The sequence below is a fragment of the Carica papaya genome, chromosome 9 (genome assembly GCF_054855325.1).
Source record: "Carica papaya isolate Zhongbai chromosome 9, ASM5485532v1, whole genome shotgun sequence".
Lineage (NCBI taxonomy): Eukaryota > Viridiplantae > Streptophyta > Magnoliopsida > Brassicales > Caricaceae > Carica > Carica papaya.
This window is the reverse complement of record NC_142317.1, coordinates 8,140,499-8,163,200: the sequence shown is the minus strand read 5'-3', so window position 1 is coordinate 8,163,200 and position 22,702 is coordinate 8,140,499. Positions and strand designations below refer to the sequence as shown.

The 22,702-nt window shown below is 35.5% G+C and overlaps 1 protein-coding gene across 2 annotated transcripts; it reads right to left on the bottom strand.

The window, feature by feature from the left end:
- Nucleotides 1-2,233: 2,233 nt before the first annotated feature.
- On the bottom strand, nt 2,234-3,530 carry LOC148239780 (uncharacterized). 2 transcript variants are annotated; one of them, XM_088211222.1, is made up of 2 exons: nt 2,951-3,530; nt 2,234-2,560 (listed from the first exon to the last, which is right to left on the bottom strand). In XM_088211222.1, the coding sequence occupies exons 1-2, from the start codon at nt 3,329-3,331 to the stop codon at nt 2,462-2,464; spliced, it is 480 nt and encodes a 159-aa protein (XP_088067348.1). In that variant the 5' UTR covers nt 3,332-3,530; the 3' UTR covers nt 2,234-2,461. The 2 variants fall into 2 exon arrangements, with proteins under 2 accessions (XP_088067348.1, XP_088067349.1); XM_088211223.1 differs by having other exon boundaries at nt 2,234-2,503.
- Nucleotides 3,531-22,702: the final 19,172 nt, after the last annotated feature.

Here is a 22,702-nt window from a genome sequence, read left to right as displayed (position 1 = left end):
TGAAAACTTGTAATAATAAGTATAGAAATACGGTTTTTATATTAAATAAATTTACTTAAATTAAGGGTTTCATTAGTCGTTTTATAATTTTTACCAAATTTCGTTTTCCGTATCAGTGATTAGTGTGATATTATTATTGGGTTAGTGTTGTTCACATTTCTATTAATCATTTCAAATCAAGAAGACCAAGATCTAAATCCTGATCAGTAAGAGGGTTGTGAGTAGTTTACCTCCCGGAGTCCCTCCAAGTGTTTGTAGAGGTTAACCTCCTAAGACATTTATTTATTTCTTTTCAATTATTTATTTACTTTTTTTCACGAGCCGTTGTAGAAGGGACATTCTCATAACCCTATTAAGGTATTCTAATTTATTGTGTAATGAATGTAAATCCTAAGTCTATTATTTGTTTCCGTATTTAAAATATAAATTCACTTCATTTAATTTTCGGGTCTTTATAAGCATACAAATGAAGTTGATCTTCACAAGCATACAAATGAAGTTGATTATCTTTGAATATCTTAATGAAGTTGATAATCGATTAGGTGACATGCACACAAATGTTGGCATAGTTAATTATTTTAACAATATAAAATTAAAAAATTTATTTATACATAATATAATCGAAAAGAATTATTTTTTGTAATACTATACATTTATGTCATATGAATGTTTTAATAAATATTAATAAAATTAAAACATTATAAGTGTCTATAACATAAAATAATAGCATGCAAGTGGACCCCCAAAATTCAACAGACAATTTCATCCATGTTATTTGTACATCTTGATACATAAATGACATGATATCGGGAGTAGTTAATTTTTTATTTTTGATATAATATGAAATATACTTGATTAAATAATGTGAATGTAGTGTGGAGGAGTTTATATAGTGGATATCTCTTACCTTACTTTTGGATTGTAGTAAGTATATATATGATTGAAACAATCTTGTAATACTTATCATTTTAGACTAAAAAGAATAAAATATTTTATTAAAAAAATCCGTTTAATCTATCTATTTAAATGCAAATCTAACTTTTCTGTTTATAAAAAAATAATGACAAAAAGTCTATTATCCCCCCCCCCGCCCCCCCCCCCCCCATGCAAGGTTGTTTTTGTTTTTCAACAGAGTCCAACCATATTAACTTACAACTTTGTCTTAAAATCTAAAAACAATATACAAATTATAAAAAAAAATCATTAATTTTCATTTGTGACCTTTTATTTCATTTGCTAATTGACCGATATCTTATAAAGAAGTCAGAAAACATAAATTACATATATACATGACATGGATTGAATTATCGTATGCATTAATCTGAACATTCACAGCAAAAACCTCTGTTTAAAAATTTTGAAAAAAAGAACCACTCAAAATGAAAAATTACAAACCAACAAGAGAGACAAATCCAAAAATCTGCAGAAAACCAATATATATCAGGCAAAAAAGAACAAATTAAAACTCAATCTAATCAGGTTGAACTATAAGTATTACGCTCAACTTTTTTTTTTCTGGTTAAAATGAAGTTCAAATTATATACCAAAAAGTGCCGTCGGAAATTAGAAACTCAAGTTATTAAAATTCTGCGGGTAGCATTTATATTTACGTTTTAAAGACAAAATAAACAAATATGGGACAAAAATTCAAACAATAAAGCAAAACTATGGCCAACAAAATTCAATTTATGCAGAAGAAAAGTATTTTTGCACATAAGATGTTTTGGTGATGTTCGTAATTTTATCCTTACAAAGGAATCCAGTAAAGTGCATCACAAAGAGTAAAACATATAAAATCCTATAACATCTTGGAGATGGGAAGACAAGGATAGTCAGAGTTTAGTTACTTCAAGAACTGTCCCACCAGGACTCCCCACTACCATCTCCTCAAGCATCGGGGCATTTATAAGCAAAAATTCAATCAATTCACACACCAATTTGAAAGTTGCATCAAACTCTCTCATTTTAACTCTTCTTAAATTTTGCATCTTCAGTCTATTTTCTTTCCAGTATCCCTCTCCTGTGAAACCATCAGCCATATAAAGCTTGAGCGATTCCTTGAGCTAAATAATATAAGTTTATGAGAGAGAATCAATGATTGTTATGAATATTATTCAATATTTTGCATTGTGTCCGCTGAGGAATTCTTGTTACTAATACTATCAGTGGAATTCTTTTTCCTACTACAATCTTGTAAATGTACAGATGATAAAGATGCTTGAGAAAAATCAAATGACAAATAGGAGAATATATAAAACTCAGCAGCCAAATAAACAATATATGCATGTCTATACATTTCAGAACAGAGGCGTGTTGTGAGGAAGATAAAGTATTGCACTAAAACAAACCTAGTAACATTCAAGAAAATGGTAGTTGATTGTTAATGTCTCCAGGTAAAGTGAACTTCTTAGCAGCTTTTCAAGACCAGCAAACATGGACGTTGTGAATGAAGTATTAAGAGTCATACTTTTGCACTCCAACAGCAGAGTATAACTCTCCATCTCTGACACCGAGAGCAGTTGAAGGAGGCAAAAGAAGACAACAAATTAGGCAACACATTCTGAAACATAGAGATGCATCTATTTAGGCAATGTTTAGATCAAACTTGTATTTGTGTTGAATTCATTTACAAATAAGAACTAATTTTAACTACAAGATAATGATAAAAATTTAAACTAAACATTTTTGGGCTCCTAAGAATTTCATGTACAATATCTTATGAATTTAAATCTTATCATCACTTTATAATTTATATTTCTCCTCAGAAGAATAAGTCTGGATTTGCAAATGCATTCTAGGTAAATTATGCATTTGTTCTACAAATCGCTTAATAAAATATGCATGTACTACTTCTAATTCATCAAGAGAGAAAAAAACCGCCTAACTAGAGCCTTGAGGAATAAAATGATTTACAGTGCTATAATAGATTCAAGTCCATAGATAAACTTACACGAAGGTAACAACAGGACAAAGAAAGCTTCTGAACATGACGTAGCTTTTCAAGATAGTCCACTGCCATGCCTTCAAGGTTTTCCAAGTATCCATCCGGTACTTTTTCCAAGTATCCATCTGGTACTTCTTCTCCGCAAAGGGAGAGATCAGCATCTACCAAGGACGAGACATCCATCAATCTAAATCTCCAATAGCAATTCCCATTCAGGATCAACTCCAAAAGATTTGGGGCACAAATCTTAATTTCCCCCATGTAACCAAGAGGAGACTGTAACACCAACCTCTTCAACAAACCAGAAGTAATATCTAACTCACTGTCGATAGCAAAGAACCTAAACAGCTTTAAAATCTCAAGAACAGGACAGCCAAGTAAAAGCATTGTCAAAAAACTGCTGCGTACACTAATAAATTGAATTTCCAGAATCTTCAGTGCTGTCCAAGACAAAGTACTAGATAAGTGAATGCCATGAGACAAACTCAGTTTTGAGAGAACTGAATTTGTGTAGAAGTCTTCAGGCAGCTTAAAGTCATGCAAAGCTAGAGACAGCTCTTCCACATGATATTCGGTGACAAATTACAGCAATTTGATAAAGTGATAAAAGGAATCAGAAGAAAATTCTGGAAGATGAAGAGAGAGTTTATGGAGCTTGGGTTCCCTGTATAACAGTAAAGTTTTGTACATTGATTCATATCGTGCTTCGCTACACACATAAAAATCGAAATCGGAATGGTGGATTTTGATGCATGGGAGGTGGGTCCAAAGGGGCTTCCATGTTTTAGATAACACACTGGTTCTGATAGCATCTTTTGTGGACAAGAACGAGAGGATTCGTACCTGGAGACTCTCTGGTAAGGCGCTGATAAAATCCGTCACGGCGTGTTTGTATCCTTTCTGTGGATCAAACTGACATGTAGTTAACAAAAAAAATTTCTGAAGAAAAATGATGATATATAGAAAAAAGAAAAAGCACAAAGGTGTTGCATTCCCTGTATAAAGATATTTACATGATTACAAAAAATCAATAAAGTCCACTGCAACTAACAAAGTTAGGATGCATCTTTATGCAATCGGCCGTGCATGTCACTAGAATTTCAAACCATTAATTATTAAAAATGAGGTGCAGCAACAAAAGATTACAGGATAGGAACTAAGGTAATCAATCAGGCAAGTAGATGATACAACCAAGAATCCTTCAAGAGAGAAAGAGATTAAACCAAACTGTTTTAACAACCCCTTACTAATTTTGCAGATCTGGTTTTTCTTTCCTGCCTAACTACAACTTCAAGTTTATTCACGTGACCAAATACTAACATAGTGAATCATCAGTCCACAATTCCACCAACTTGACATTGAAACATGATGAAAATATAGGTCATCTGCAAGCAGAAATACATCCACTATCCTGATTCTACTACGAAGAGAGTAAATTCACAATCGTTGTAGAACTAAAGTATCTATGAAGTAGTTAATACCTATGTTGGTGGCTTGGTGAAAACAGAAGACTCTTGATTCACAATCACTAGAAACACTTGATTCAAATGCTTGCTGCTGATTTTTTTTTTCCGTCCATCATATTCGGCATTCATTGAAATGTTAGAAAAAATGTGAAAATGATACAGGAATACATCCACTATCCTGATTCTACTACGAAGAGAGTAAATTCACAATCGTTGTAGAACTAAAGTATCTATGAAGTAGTTAATACCTATGTTGGTGGCTTGGTGAAAACAGAAGACTCTTGATTCACAATCACTAGAAACACTTGATTCAAATGCTTGCTGCTGATTTTTTTTTTCCGTCCATCATATTCGGCATTCATTGAAATGTTAGAAAAAATGTGAAAATGATACAGGAATACATCCACTATCCTGATTCTACTACGAAGAGAGTAAATTCACAATCGTTGTAGAACTAAAGTATCTATGAAGTAGTTAATACCTATGTTGGTGGCTTGGTGAAAACAGAAGACTCTTGATTCACAATCACTAGAAACACTTGATTCAAATGCTTGCTGCTGATTTTTTTTTTCCGTCCATCATATTCGGCATTCATTGAAATGTTAGAAAAAATGTGAAAATGATACAGGAATACATCCACTATCCTGATTCTACTACAAAGAGAGTAAATTCACAATCGTTGTAGAACTAAAGTATCTATGAAGTAGATAATACCTATGTCGGTGGCTTGGTGAAAACAGAAGATTCTTGATTCACAATCACTAGAAACACTTTATTCAAATGCTTGCTGCTGATTTTTTTTTTCCGTCCATCATATTCGGGATTCATTGAAATGTTAGAAAAAATGTGAAAATGATACAGGAATACATCCACTATCCTGATTCTACTACGAAGAGAGTAAATTCACAATCGTTATAGAACTAAAGTATCTATTAAGTAGATAATACCTACGTTGGTGGCTTGGTGAAAACAGAAGACTCTTGATTCACAATCACTAGAAACACTTGATTCAAATGCTCGCTGCTGAATTTTTTTTTCCATCCATAACATTCCGCATTCATTGAAATGTTAGAAAAAATGTGAAAATGATACAGGAATACATCCACTATCCTGATTCTACTATGAACAGAGTAAATTCACAATCGTTATAGAACTGAAGTATCTATGTAGTAGATAATACCTATGCTGGTGGCTTGGTGAAAACAGAAGACTCTTCACTTTCTTTTTCTCCTACAAGTATTTTTACTGGAATTTTCTGCTGAGTCTCACTCGTTGGTCGAATGCTCACTGGTGATTTTTCTCTTCTGCTTGTTCGGCCTCTCCCTTTTATAGAACTATTTTTGGTTTAGTAATCTTACAATCATTTGCTTCAATTCCGTTGTTCGTTTCCGAGATTTTAAGTCGTCCAAAACGGCCTTCTCTCTCCTCGACATTTTTGTTTTGCAAGGGCGCTGCCGAAGCTTCACGCGCAACAATTTTCGTGGACTTAGAATGGAGGTGGGTGGTTTCCGTCGTGCGAAGGGGATCCCGAAGACTTCCTCCCTTAACGCGCGAGATTCCGCCTGAAATTGAAATGGAGGAGGGAGGCTTCAGGTAAAACGGCATCATTTTAAGGATCAGAGGTTCAGTGAAAACAGATACCATTCCGATCAATATTTGCCATGCAGTAACCCTCCAAACCGGTTCATCAAGATACTCAAAGCTCTCCTCAGTGACAGATGCACTATCAGCCCCTGTAAACTTCACATGCAAGTGCAGAAAACAAGGTAGAAAATAATAAATAAGAATACCAGATTTTTGATACCAACAATATTACAGGTCCTCGTTGTTGCACATTTTTGTGTTTGTGGTGTACAGATGCACAACTTGGTTTTAAATTTTATATTTAATAGGAATGAGTGGTGATGAATTTACTTATTATTTTAATTTTATTACTAATGTTTTCATTTATTAAAGTTAATTGTAGTTAGCAAATGTTGTTAATTAAACTCATTTAATTCTGTGTATACAAATAGTGGAAAATAGTTTCCCAAGTCAAACTACTCTCCCTCTCATATTTACTCTACTCTCCTCGTACACCCTTCATATTCTTCTTCTACCGCTGCAGTTTTAAGATAAATTAGTGTAGAACAACAATTTTGTAACCAACGATTTATTTTATATTAATATTTAATTATTATATTTTACGGAAAATATATTTTTATTAAAATGTTGTTTACCCATTATTTCTTGAATTACATTAATAAAAATTATAATTCAAGATCTGAGGTTTAGACTTGTTCAAGGTCAAGGATTGAAATGGGTTTATGTATTATTATGATTTCTTATATATTAATACTCTCAAGTGGACTTTATGTAAGTTAATATTTACGTATAATGAAAAAGAAAAAATTATTGATTCTCAAATGTAATTTCATTAGTACATGACAGTTTATAATTTTTTGTAATTATTAATAAACTATATATCAAATTTAAAATTTTAAAAATAAAAAAAAATAATTCTATACATAATTAAAAATATATATATATATATTACATGGTAGAATAAGTACATATTAGATAAGATATAATGGCATTACCAAATTTTTATTAGAAAACACATATTAGTGTCAAAATTGATAGTTATAATGTTATATTTTGTTTTAAGTAATCTTAATAATGTTTTTGTTGAGTTTATGAATAATTCTTATTTAGATTCATATTCTATTCCTTATACTAGGACTAACATTCCTCTTTACGCCCCCCTACATAAGTGACTTTCTCTATCAGTTAATGAAGTTATCTGATACCTATTCTAATTGCAAGTGAAAATACTTATTACATAAATAAGATAAAAATCAATCTAAGATATAATTAACTTACATTGAAGTATTAAACCAAAAAATACAAAAGATGTAGGTCAGTTATTCCTTGCTCTTTTCTGAACATGTGTCACATACTGGTAAGCAATGCAAATCTCCCATTCTGGCTTATAACTTTTTTCTGAGTGACAATGGTTTCCTTTTTGTAAGAAAGATTGTAACTAATTCACTAGCTCTTCAGTTATTGCATTTTGGTGTTCTATAAGACATTCCCCTTGTAAAGTTAACATTTATTGTAATTGACACTTTTTACACTATGTAGTGTTACGAACCTGACAGTTCGGGTCACCTGTATTTTATGCCATATTGGTGGAGAAACTCCGTGGGAGTAGCATATTGGACTTTATTTTTTGGTCACTGGAAGTTGTATCTTATTATGGTTTATCTTCACCTCAACTTTTTTAGAGTGGAAATGAAAGTGGTCTAAGGCTCATGGAGGTAATATGCATCTCTACTTTAGTTGCATTTTCATATTCTAGGTAAATATTCTCATATCATAATATATTTTTTTTATTTATATTCTCGTACAAGTATTCACAAAAAAAGGAACTACGAAAAATCACACATAGTCAAGTAAGTTCTTTTATGATATTCTCTTTAAGGTATTGTTTATATCATCAATAAAAAGTATGGTAAGATGTAGCTATGTGATAAGGAATACAACAATCTCACACATGAATTCACTTTTCTATGTACCCATATCTAAAGAGCCAAGATTTTAATAGGTTGTTGCATCTAAAGCATAGGTAACTGTGGTTATTGTTGTGGTCTCTATACATAGTTTGTTTCATTGTTTAAATCCAATTTTGATTTCGATATGAACTTCCATTTTTTATATGCTTATTCAGTAAAGGTTGAAACATGCGATTTTAAGGAAAGTCTCTTTCTTTAAGTAAATAAGAACCCATTAAGGATTGGAGTTCATATATATTATGTTTATAAGTTTGCTACTAAACAGTGGTGGTTATTACTCAATCATAAAACTCAATATTATACAAGTACAATTACCATAATTCAAATTATTTAAAAGTGAGTGATAGATAGGGAATGCAGATGCATTCTTGAGGATGAAGAATGTAATACTCGGACCCAAAAATTGGCCCGGAATTAATTTTCATGTTATAAAAATAATTAAAAATATTATTTTAATTTAATTTTATTAAATTATTTAAGAAAAATAGTTTAAGGACGTAACTGAAAGCAAATTTAAAGAAAATGAGTGAAAATTTGAGTTTGGCTGGTGTTTTTGAAAAAAAAATTAGAAACAATGGGTCAAAATACAAAAACAAAAAATTCAACTACGTATGACGGCCCAGTCAACAGTTCCAACGAACAAGAGCACGTCGCGTGGCAAAACACTCTGATGTCGATGCCATGTGGGAGGTCACACAGGCGATCCGGTGTCCAGTGATCCAACGGCCCAGATTTGATCATAAGTGCATGAACGGCTCATATGCATTCTCTCTTTAAGCGTGATTGGATAGACAAGATCAATCGCAATGAACGTTCTAAATTCACCCACGCAATCGGCCTAATAGGCAACGACCGAACGACTCCTCTTGCTCCATGTCGACGCGAATGGATGGCCCAAATTGACGCGGAATGAGTATATAAACATCGCGTCGTAAGGGAACTCTAACCCTAGCTACCATGCCCTCACAAGAGAAAAAGGACCAGCCACTAGAAAAAGAGACCGACCCCTGGCCGCCGCCGCACCAGAGCCACCACCAACCATCAAAAAAGGTAAAATTCTCTCATACCCGCTTGAAATTTGATTCTGAGTCTCCTTGTGGCCATATCAAAGCAAAAAGGATGACAGGTGAGCCGAAAACTGTGGGTAAAGCCCGGTACAGCCGTCGTGACCGAAACCCTAAAACCCCTTCAATGAGTCCCTTCCCATTTCTCGTTTCACAAAATTTTCTAACCGTTGTGTTCACTGTCTTTTTCTGCGCAAGTTAACAGAAGAAGAAACCCCAGCTGTGAAGAAGAACCGGCAGAGCTGCCGCACCTAGAGACCCCCCTACCAGTAGGTTCGATTTTTTGTAATTTTCTGACCAACTGAGAACCCCTAACGTATTTTTCCGTAGCAACGCGTATAAAACTGGCCAAAATCGGCCAAGCATAGATGAACCAACACCACGAGTGATGGAGCCAGTGCTGAAGCATGGCGGCGCCATCGCGGGCTAGAGAGTCGACGTCAAAGCACAGCAGCACTGCCATCCGGAACCTTAAAATTGGCCAGGAAGGATTTTCGACACTGATTTGGGGTTTTAGGGTATTTTTAGTTGTATGACGAGTATTTTGGATTCCCGCAGGAAAATTCAGAAAATCCGAAACCTATTAGAAAATAGTGCGGCATCTTAAAATATCAATTCGGGTAAGGATCTCTCACCCTATTCTTGGTTACGGTAAATTGAAGATTAATAATCAATAATTGTGAATTTTTAAAAAAATTAGAAAAACCTTAAAAATATTACAGGTCACTAGTGAAGTTGGAACCGATTAGTTTACATTTGTCCTGATTCCCTGTTTATTTTTCTATATTGCTTATATTTGTTTACTATTATACTTTGCGTAATTGAATTGATGGTTTTTATGGTATTCTCGGTTATTTGGTTATTTGGTTCTTTCTATGTTATTTATCTTGTATTCTGGTTATTGATTATTTAGCTATACTAAACTATATCATTTGCTAAAGTGTCATTTGGATTAATCTGTGAATATGAAATGAGATATTGATATACTTTAGTGGTTGCTTGGATGACAAGAGTGTAAATAAATGAAAGCTTACTTGGCATCCTGGGAAATGATGGACGGACCCGGTATATAGAGAATCTTATTGTGGACATTACCTCAGTCAGACGGGGCTGAGAAGTCTCATATCAGAAGGCTTTGAGGAGATACGGTTCACCCTTATACCGGATGGGGTATCGAGGCGATGGTGTTTTTAACGCCCATTACCGGACAGGGTATGGGGATGGCTAGGTTAATTATCAATCTTGATACTGGGTTCACGAGTAGATGAGTATCCCTATAGACCCCTAGGGGTCCCAGTAACTAAGTTAAAAAGGAAGGATTGATGATCCTATGCATAAAATTAAACTTTCATTTGGTTAAGTGTCTTCATATATTGATTTTGAGAAAAACCGTAACAGTAAGTATCAAATAAAAAGTTTTAAAGTTAAATGTATTTATTTAAAGCAATGGCTCTATTAGTTGTTTTCTAATTTTTACTAATCTATGATTTTTTGTATCACTTATTAGTGTGATATTCTTACTATATTAGTGTAACTCACCTTTTTATTAACTATTTTAGATCAAGAATACCAAGATCTAGATCTCAATCAGTAAGAGAGTTGTGAGTAGTCCACCTCCCGGACTCCCTTTAAGTGCTAGTGAAGGTTGTCATATAATAATTATTTATTTGTTTTTCTTTAACTACCTTTGTCTTTTATGAACCACGTATAAGGGACATTTTCCTAGCCCTATTAGGCAATTCAATTTATCGTGTAAGGAATGTAAACTCTAATGTTATTATTTGTTTCCGCATTTAAATTATAAATTCATTTTCTTTAAGGTTCCGGACCTTTACTGTTGGTATCAGAGCTACGTTCTTCGGAATTATTTCTTACACAGAGACTTACAAACACCAAATACAAATTATTGTTCAACCCTTCTTTATGAAATACAGGTACAAAGATATGAGGAGAGGATGGCCCCCACTAAACCGAACATCCCAGGATGGTTTGCTTCGAGAAGATGTTGATCGACTTTTTGAGATGCTGGAGAGACTCATCTCTGCTCAGCAAGCCCATGAGGAAATGAGGGAGTTATCTGACCCTCTCCCATTGCCATAATTTGAGCCACCCTTGCAGCAAAAATATCCGGAGCCACTCTGGTACAACTTTACTCCTCTACCATATCATCCGACACCGCCACAATACAATCTGGTGTCTTCACCGCACCATTCAGCACCGCCACAGTACAATCTGGTGCCTTTATCGCATCATCCGGCATTGCAACAGTACAATTCAGTGCTCTACTGTATCATCCAGCCCACCCCAGGGCCACTTGGTCCCTCCCTAGCATAATACAATCTCTCTTCCACGAGACCAAGTTCCACCTATGATAGACCCATGCTACATTAAAAGGTATAAAAGACTAATCTCATCTATCTTTGCAAAGACATCCTCTTTCGAAGAGACCGAGTATTGGTTAGTTGAGACAGAGAAGGTCTTCGTAACTCTTTAGGTGATTCTTGAACAGAAAGTTGTACTCACCACCTACATGCTCGTGGGAGAGATAGATCGCTGGTAGCAACTCAAGCAGGCCACCCTACCTATTCCAGTCACTTGGGAACAGTTCCTGATGACCTTTAATACGGAGTACCTCCTAGAGCACCTTCGGTATTTGAATAAAATAGAGTTTGCACACTTAATTCAGGGTGATATGACTGTGTCGGAGTATGTCCGAATGTTCATAGAGTTGGGCTGATATTCCCTGAGAGTATGATGGATGACGGCAGAAATGCAAGGAAGTTTGAGTGGGGACTCCATCCCGAGATTAGACAGCAGTTATACGTATTTGAGCTCAGCACCTACTCAGTCGTTCTGGCCAAGGCACAGCTAGTGGAGAGAAACCTTCACAACTTTTCTCTAACAGTGAAGAATCTCATACCCCCAGTTTCACATCGCAAACACCCACTGCACCTGTTCTGCAGAACAAGAGGACTAGACCAGTGACTCAGGCTCCTCCTTAGGGTCTAATAACAGGATACGGTAAGACTTGTCAACACTGTGGTAAGGATCATGATAACCGACCATGTTATCGTCTCAACAATATCTATCGTATATATGAGTGTGTCCAACACTTTACGAGAGAGTGCCCACAAAATCAGAATCAGACTAGACCTCCTATCTAGGGCAGAGTTTATAACCTCACTCAGTAAGATGTTAAAGCCAACCCAAACGTGATACAATGTATGTATACTATCTGTAATCACTTTTCACATATTTTGATTGATACTGATACTTCACATTCGTTTGTCTCATATGTTTTTAAACCAAACTTGAATGTATTACATGAAAGACTTGATTTTGTGTTGTTTGTGTCTACTGTTGGAAGTAGGACACTACTAGGAGATGTTATATACAAGGCTTGTATCATAAATATATCAGATAGAAAATTGAGTGTGGACCTGATAGAGATTGACACGAAGACTTTGATGTAATTTTGAGAATGAACTGGTTAGAGGTGTATCACACCACCATAAATTGTTTCCACAAGAAATTTGTATTCAATCCTCATAACAAAGAGTCATTTACAAGTTAATAAACAAATTTGAATTTTATTCCCTTATGGCAATTTCTTTATTACATATTGTTTTAATTCAATTGTCTTTTCTACATTAGGCAAACCTAAAAAAGAAATTTGCATTCAAGAGATCCCGATACTCTGACACTCTTCAGGTGTGTTTTTTGATGAACTACCCGGGCTTCTAATGGACAAAGAAGTTGAGTTTACTATATATCTTCAGTCTGGCACCCACCCTATTTCGGTTGCCCCTTACCGCATGAGTCATGTTGAGATTGAAGATTTGAGAAAACAGATTAATAAATTATAGGACAATGGGTTCACCCAACATAGTGTGTCTACTTGGGGTGCTGGAGTCACATTTGCAATGAAAGGAGATAGGACGTTAAGATTATGTATTGACTATAAGATATTGAACAAAGTCACGATCAAGAACAAGTACCCCTTCCCCAAGATTGATGACTTGTTTGACTAGTTGTAGGGTGTCTAGATCTTCTCTAAAATATATATGTGTTCGGGTTATCATCAAGTAAAGATTAAGATAGAAGACATTTTCAAGACAGCCTTCAGAACTAGGTATGGGCACCATCAATTTCTAATCATGCCATTTGGACTAACCAACACATCGACCATTTTTATGGACTTTATAAACAGAGTTTTCAGACAATTTCTAGATCAGTTCGTCATTATGTTCATCGATGATATCTTGATTTATTCAAATAGCAAATAGGAACATGCTAACCACTTAACTCAGGTCTTGTAGGTTCTTAAAAAGAAGAAATTATATATAAAATTGAGCAAGTATGGTTTCTGACTTGATTAAACTACCTTCTTGAGGTACATCATATCAACGGATAGAGTGTCAGTGAACTCCAAAAAAGTTGAGATAGTACTTGGTTGGGAGAAATTAACATCGGTTAAGGAGATTCGTAGCTTTTTGGGAATAGTAGGCTATTACCGCAGGATTGTGAAAGAATTTTCTAACCTAACCGCTTCTTTGACCTAGCTCACAAAGAAAAATGTTAAGTTTGAATGGAACGATGATTATGAAAGGAGTTTTATAGAACTAAAGAAGTGGTTGACTACTGCACCCGTGTTAGCTTTACCAAGTGGGACATGTAGATATATAGTATATAGTAATGCCTCCTATCTGGGGTTGGATTGTATTCTAATATAATAAGGAAAAGTCATAGCCTATAGGTCCAGACAGTTGAAGAGTCATGAGAAAAATTACCCCACCCACGACTTAGAACTTGTCGCCATTATCCACACCTTAAAAACCTGACACCACTACTTGTATGAGGAGACTATTGAGATTTATACTAACCATAAGAGTTTGAAGCACATATTCACTCAAAATGATCTCAACATGCATCAGAGGTGTTAGATAGAACTCTTCAAGGACTACAATTGTAATATTTTATATCACTCCGGTAAGGGCAATGTAGTAGCCGACGCACTCAGTAGAAAAAGTACAAGTATGTTAGCTCACCTAATGGTTTCTAAATGCAGAGTAATAGGGGCATCACAACAGATATAATTTTAGGACTTGAAGAGAGTTTCATGTTTAGCCCACCTGACAGTCTAACTCGAATTGATCTAGAGAATAAATGAAGTCTAATTGATTGATTCCACCATAACAGCTCTCAAAAAGGATGTAGAACAATGAGTAAATCAAGAATTTCGAGTCTCTGCCGATGGATTGCTCAGGTTTCAGGATAGGGTATGTGTTAAACGATAACAATGAATTAAAAATGGACATCATGATAGAGGCTCACAGCTCAAAATTCGTCATACATCCCGAAAGTACTAAAATGTAACAAAGTATGCGACCCTAGTTTTGGTGGAGTGGGATGAAAATAAAGATAGCTGACTTTATCTCCAAATGTCTGGTATGTCAACAGGTTAAGGTAAAACATTAACGTTCATGCGGACTACTTCAGCCATTACTGATCCCGAAGTGGAAGTAGGAACATATCCCTGAGTGACAGGGTTGTTTAAGGCACGGTCAGGACATGATGTTATCTGGTATTATCGACCGACTCATCAAGTTTTCTCACTTCTTAGCTATCAAGATGACCGACCTCTTGGATAAGTTAGCGAGAATATATATCCGGGAGATAGTCAGGTTACATGGAGTTTTAGTGACAGTGGTATCCGATAGAGACCTCAGGTTAACTTCTTGGTTTTGGTCTAGTTTTCAGTGAGGTATGGGGATGAAATTGTCCATTAGCACCACATTCCACTCTCAAACTGATGGACAATTAGATAGGATGATTCGCACACTGAAGGTTATGCTCCGAGCTTGTGTTCTAAACTTCGAGGGCCATTGGGATGATCACTTACATTTAATAGAATTCACCTACAATAACTACTACCAAACAAGTATCAGCATGGGCCCCTACGATGCATTATATAACCACTATAGATCATCGATCTGTTGAGAAAAAGTGGGTAATAGAAAATTATTCAACCCAGATCTTGTAGATGAGACTATAGCCAAGAGAGTTAAAATAAAAAATAAGATCTAGGCAGCTTAGAGCAGGCAGAAGAGTTATGCAGACACCCGTATGAGAGATTTTGAATTTGAGAAAGGTGATTGAGTGTTTCTCAAGGTCACCCATTTCAAAAAAATCAGTAGTTTTGGCAAGAGGCAGAATTAAATCCCCAGTTTATTTTACCGTTTGAAATCTTAAAAAGAATTTGTACGACCACCTAGATGCTAGTACTACCTCCAGAGCTATACAGGGTTCATTATATGTTTCATGTATTCATGTTATGTAAGTACAACCCAAACTCCTCACACATCTTGTCCCACGAGTCCCTTTCACTTCAGGATGATCTATCCTATGAGGAGGTACTAGTGGACATTGTAGACCAAAAAAATAGAGTACTTTGCAATAAAAAAATTCTCTTTGTCAAGATCATATGGCAGAATCACACACAGAAAGATGTCACATAGGAGCTAGAATCGGACTTCAAAACCCATTATCCCAAACTGTTTAACTAAGTAAGAGGGTGACAAATTTTAGGGACCAAATTTTTTCTTAAAAGAAGGAGAGTTGTAATACTTGGGTCCGAAATTTAGCTCGAGATTAATTTTTGTGTTATAAAAATAATTAAAAACATTAATTTAATTTAATTTTATTAAATTATTTGAGAAAAATAGGTTATGCATGTAATTAAAAGCAATTTTAGGGAAAATGGATGAAAATTTGAGTTCGGAGGTGTTTTTGAAAGAAAAATTAGAAATAAGTGGTCAAAATGCAAAAAGAAAAAATTTGACCACGTGGAATGGCCCAATCAGCAGCTCCGGTGAATCAGAGTACGCCGTGTGGCAAAATACGCTGATATCAGTGCCACGCAGGTAGGCCACGTGCCCAACGATCTGACAGTCCATATTCGATCCCGCCCACATGAACGGCTCAGATGTATTCGTTTCTTATGCGCAATCGGACGGAGGAGATCAATCGCGATGAATGGTCCAGATTTGCATGCAATTAACCTAAACAGGCAATAATTGGACAACTCTTCTTGCTCCACGTCGATGCGAATGGACGACCCAGATTGATGCAAGATGAATATATAAACATCACATTGAAAGGGAATCCTAACCCTAGCCACCCTGCCCTCACCGGAGAAGAAAGACCAACTGCCGGATAAGGAGACCAACCCCCAGCCGCTGCGGCACCAAAGTCACTGTCGACCGCTAAAAAAATGTAAAATTCTCTCCTACCCCCTCGAAATTCGATTTCAAATCTCTTCGTAGCCATATCGAAGCAAAAGAGATGGCAAGTGAGCAGAAAACTGCGGGCAAAGCCTAGCAGAGCCGCCGTGACTGAAACTCTAAAACCCTTTTGATGAGCCCCTTCTCACTTCTCGTTTCATAAAATTTTCTGACCATTGCGTTCACCATCCTTTCCTGTGCAGATTAACTGAAGAAGAAACCCCAGCCGCAGAGGAGAATTAACAGATCCACCGCACCTAGAGACCCCCCTACCGGTAAGTTTGATTTTTTATGATTTTCTGTGCATAATTGAATTGATGGGTTTTATGGTCTTCTCGATTATTTGGTTATTTGGTTCTTTCTGCATTGTTTATATGGTATTCTGGTTATTGATTATTTGGTTATACTAAACTATATTGTTTGTTAAAGTGTTATTTGGATTAATATGTGAATATGAAATGAGATGTTGATATTCTTTAGTGGTTAATTGGATGATAAAAGTATAAATAAATGAAAGCTTACTGGGTATTCTGGGAAATGGTGAACGGATCTGGTATATAGGGAACCCTATTGTAAAGATTATCTCAGTCGAACAGGGCTAAGAAGTCTCATACCGAAAGAGTTTTAGGAGATACAATTCACCCTTATACCGAACGAGGTATTGAGGCAATGGTGTTTTTGATGTCTATTACCGGACAGGGTATGGAAACGGTCATGTTAATTGTCAATCTTGATATTGGGTCCACGAGTTGAGGGATATCCCTGTGGACCCCTATAGGTACTAGTAAGTAGATTAAAAATGAAGGATTATTGATCCTATACATGAAATTGAAATGTTATTTGGTTAATTGTCTTCATATATTGATTTTAGAAAAAACCGAAATAATAAGTATCAAATAAAAATTTTTAAAGTTAAATATATTTATTTAAAGTAAGGGTTCTATTAGTTGTTTTCTTATTTTTACCAATCTTCGATTTTCTGTAACAGTGATTAATGTGATATTCTTACTATGATAGTGTAACTCACCATTTCATTAACTATTTCAGATCAAGACAACTAAGATCCAGATCTCAATCAGTAAGAGAGTTGTAAGTAATTCACCTCCCGGACTCCTTCAAGTACTAGTAAAGGTTGTTCTAAGATACTTATTTATTCGTTTTTCTTTAATTACTGTTTGTTTTTTACAAACCACGTAGAATGGATATTCTGTATCCCTATTGGGCAATTCAATTTATTGTGTAAGGAATGTAAACCCTAACGTTATTATTTATTTTCGCATTTAAATTATAAATTCATTTCTTTTAAGATATCGGACATTTATAAAGAAATTTAGTGGGTATTTGACAAGAGAAAGCTTACATTGCATTTGAAAGTGAATGATAGTGTTTTTGTACATGAAAGATTTGAAAAAAAATATCTATATATATATAAATGGAATACTCTCCTTTACAAGGTTAGAGGAGTAGTGGCTATAGTTGTTGGTTTGTATCTAATTGTGTGGTGAAACATCCAAGATTTTGATGGTGAATCTCGGTGGACATTAATCCAAGATTAAGGTGGAAAAGAGATAATGATCACCACAGCTGAAGAATTACATAATCTAAAATTTAACAAAATTGAGTATATGTTGATATGAATTACATGTTTTAGCAGCAAGTCAAAGATACATTTAATCTTAATGCATCAGATAAATGAATTTATTTTCTTGTCTAAAATTTTGTAATTTACTTCACTTAATGATTTATTTATACAATTGTGAAAAATGAAATTTTTCAAAAATTAAACTGTATATATAACATATTATGTTTTATATAACCATATAAAAATATTGGGAATAAAAATAAAATAAATTCAAAGGAAATAAGAGAAAATTAAATATTGATACCGAATTCAAATCAATGTCAAATTGTTCTTTAGATGATGAGAAAAAATTTGTATAAATGATGAAATTTATTACTTATTGTAACGGCCCCGGAAATTTAAAATGAAATGTGTATTAAAAATATCAAATGTGGAAGCGAAGTCAAAAATTCGATTAACATCCCTTACATAAAATATAAAAGATCAAACTACCTAAAGGAGAAACTTGAAAGTAAAAGCTACGAATATGACTATGGAGTCTTTAGGCGTCCCCTTCGTCGTCCTCCTGCGGAACAGGCTCGGGAACAATGTCTTCCTGATCTGAAATGATTAAATAAGGAATGAGCTTCACTAGCCCAGTAAGGACATCACGATATCTCACCGTCACGGAGGTAAAGGTGGGTAGAAAACACAAAAAGACCAATGGAGCATAATTTACAAGAAATTCTTTTATCAATAATAAATCATTCGCCATCCACTTACCTCGGTGAAATTTATAAAACAGTATACGAAAGCAATAACATTATCATCATCATGAAATCATTATAAACTGTATAACATAATACTTATCACGCCTTTTGTAATTCAATCATTACACAACATATTTTCCTCATTTACCAGCCCACTAGTATCCATGGGGATCCATAGGGGTCCCGCTACCCGTTAACGCTTAACACTTGAAAAACAGATTCCAGGGCCGTCCTCATACCCCGTCCGGTATGGGCGCCAAACCTATAAACCTCATTACCCCGTCCGGTATGAGGGTGAAACGGGCCGTCCCCATACCCCGTCCGGTATGGGCGCCAAAACACATAAGATCTCCATACCCCGTCTGGTATGGGAGACCACAATCCCGGTAGGGTTCCCTACGGACCCGGTCCGTCCACCATCTCCTAGGATATCTAGTCAGGCTGACCACATTATACAATTACCCATTTACATAATCTTTCATTCTCTTTTTCCTCAGTCAGCATCATTAATCCACATACAAACAAGCAAAACAGTAATTTATGCCAAACAAACAACATACAGCATCAATATCCCAGTCATTCAATCCATAATCAATAAAACAGTAAAATATGCACACGAAACTATAAAATGAAAACATCAAATCTCATACTGCATTTAAAACTGTAAAATAGGCCAAATAACAGTTAACCGAAAAACACACTAAACTCGAGCTCCATTAGCGACCTTAAACAATTTTATACATCTATTGATTCATGAAATACCGTTTTATCATTTATTGAACTTTAATACCGTGATAGGAAATAGGGTGAGGGGTCCTTACTCGTTTCGGAGTCCGAACACGGCTTCACAGTGCCCCAACAGGCTGTCCCTAATTTTTCCTGAAATTTTCCTGGGGAACTGAAACGCACTACTGGTACCTGCACGTGTTCCAAAAAATCCCAAATTAGGCCCAGGGCCCCTTTTTGGCCAATATCGCAATTCCGACACGGCGGCTCCGCCGTGCTCCGGCGACGGCGCCGCCGCTTGCAGCGGCGATTCGCCTCGGTTTGGCCGTTTTCGGCCGTTTCCAGCCGAATTCGGCCACACTTGCATCGATCCTTGCGATAAAACAACCTTAGGGCCCTCGGGGAGCCAAAAAATTACGAAAAACCGAAGCTTACTGGCGGCGGTGCTCCCGGGTGCGGCGGCTCTCCGGTGAAGTTCGTGTTTTGGTGATTCGGCTCCGATCAGCCTGTAGAGAAAAGAATGATGATCACGGTGATATAAAAATTGCATCAAACGGAGGTCGGGAAGGGCCTCATCGGAGGCAAAAACCGAGAAGGGGCGCAGCGGCGCCGCTGGGTTTCGGCCGTGTTTTCTGGCCGTTTGGCCGGGATTTTGGCTCCGATTTGGCCACAAGAGAAATCAGCGTGGAAAAACGAGTCGGGGGTATGAAATTTACCTCGATCGGCGGTCAGAAATCTCCCCAGTGCTGCGGTGGGTGGCGGCAGCCGGCGTCTCCGGCGTCTGGTTCGTCTTCTCCGGCGAGGGCAAGCAGCTAGGGTTTTTGTGGTCTGGTGTGGGGGTTCTATTTATACCCTTTTGACTTTTGATCCCAGCCGTCCATTTTGTTTTAATCTGGGCCGTCCGTTTTTTGATTAAATCTGGGCCGTCCGTGCGATTTTAATCTGGGTCGTCCGTACGTACGCTTGATCTGGGCCGTCCGATCGCGCGTACACGGATCGCCAACGTGGTCCGTTCCTGGTCGACGTGGTTTTGCCACGTGGCAGGTCTTGGTTGGCCGGGACTGCTGACGTGCCCCCCCCCCCCCTTTTTTTTTTTTTTCTTTTTTTTTCAATTCCCGAGCGTTACACTTATTAACCTCCTATTAAATTTATTTGAAAAGCACAAAAATTATTATTGAATTTATAAATTTAATTATTCAAATTCATTTTTACTATATATATATATATAGAGAGAGAGAGAGTAGCGCGTAAAACGGGGAGCTTTGCCTGGATGGAAGAAGCCTTGGCTTCCATGCTCGCAATTATGCGAAAACTGGAAACCCCGTAGAGATGGGCCCCACATCATTTATTTTATTAATTTATAATTTTAGTAAGTTATAAATTAATATTTGAAAATATTAAATGTAATACCCTTTTCTTTAAAAAGAAATAATCAATGTAAAAAAGAACTCTACATCTGATTGAATTATGCTGTTTCTTTTGATTTTGGAGATCTTACAAGATTTCCGCACTATTTTATTTGAAATATATATATATATATATATATATATAGTTTTATGATCTTGCTTTTGTTTTGAGATGGAAAATCTTGCAATTTATTTTATTTTTTAAAAAATATCTATTTTTTATACAGTCCTACCTAAATTTAATTACTAATTAAATAAGATTATTTGTTTTGTAAATTTGATTAGTAATTTAATAAGGTTGTTACTTGTACTTCAAGAACCTCCACTCTATATAAACACATATTATAATCTTATTTGTTTATTTACATTCTCATACAAGCATTCAAAAAAATAAAAATAAAAAATTGAAAAAAAAATTATATAAAGTTGAGGAAATTCTCTTCTGATATTTTTTTTGAGATACTGTCTAGATCATATATAGAAACAATAACAAGATGCAGACTACTTGATAAAAAATGCAACAATCTTACATATGAATCAACTTTTCTACGTGTTCATGTCAAAAGAGCCAAGATTTTGACTGGTTGTTGCATCGAAAGCATAGGTAAATCTTGGTTACTATACAGAGTTTGTTTCATTTTTTAAACCCGATTTTGATTTTGATCTAGACTTCTACTTTTTACCTGCTCATTCATTGAAGGTTGAAGCATGTGAGTCTACACAAGGTCTCTTTCTTTGTATAGGCAAGAACCCATTTAGAATTCGAGTTCCCACATATTATATTTGTAAGCCTGGTATTAAAAAATGGCGGATATCACCAAATCTTAAAACTTGCTACTATACAAGTATAATTACGATAATGGTAGTGCGATCAAATCCTTTACATTATAAAATTCTCAGATTATCGAAACTATTATCATACAGAGAGATTCATGTTTACTACTGTGAGATTTTTGATTCAGAGATTTGGGCATGGAAGAGATTGCAAGATGTTAAACTTTGTAGAGATGAGTTCATCATTACACAAGATGCACCTATTGTGTTTGCTTGCGGTGCGTGTCATTGGCGAACGTCACGTAATTGCATACTTGCATTTCATCAAGACAAAGAGACTTGGGATAAGATTTTACTACCGGAGGAGGCAGCAACTGAGTGGATCAAGCTCGTGAACTATGAAGGAAAACATGATTTAGTAAGTATTTATAACATGGGAGAGTATATTGAATTTTGGATGATTCAAGATTATAATAAAAAAAATATAGAACAAGAGAGTTATAAATAATTTAGAAGGTAAAAAAATAATAGAAAAATCGATGTGGATTCTCCATACCCTTATATCCTTTTGCTGAAACGGCCCCGAAAATTAAAAAGAAATGTATATATTTATTCTAAGTGCGGAAACGAAATAATATAGATTATGATTAACATCCTTTACACAATAACCAAAACGAATTAAACGTATGAAAGAATAAACTAACTTAAAGGAAATACTATGAATGAATGCTATAAGGAAAACTAATAAATTATTTGGCTTCTACTCGCCGTTTTCCTGCAGAACAGGCTCGGGAACCAAGTCCTCCTGATCTGAAATGGTTAAGTAAGGAATGAACTACACTAGCTCAGTAAAGACATCACACTATCTTACTGTCACAGAAGTAAAGGTTGGTAGAAAACAAAAAGAACCAATAGAGCATAATTTATAACAAACTCATTTATCAATAATAAAAATTTTTACTGTCCACTTACCTCAGTGAGATTCATGAAAATGACCTATGGAAACAATAACATCATAAATATCATGAATTCATACATAATCTGTATCATAGTACATGTCATACTTTTGTATTTCAATCATCAGACAACAAATTTCCTCTTTTATCAGTCTACTAGTATCCATGGGGATCCATAGGAGGTCCCCGCTACACGTG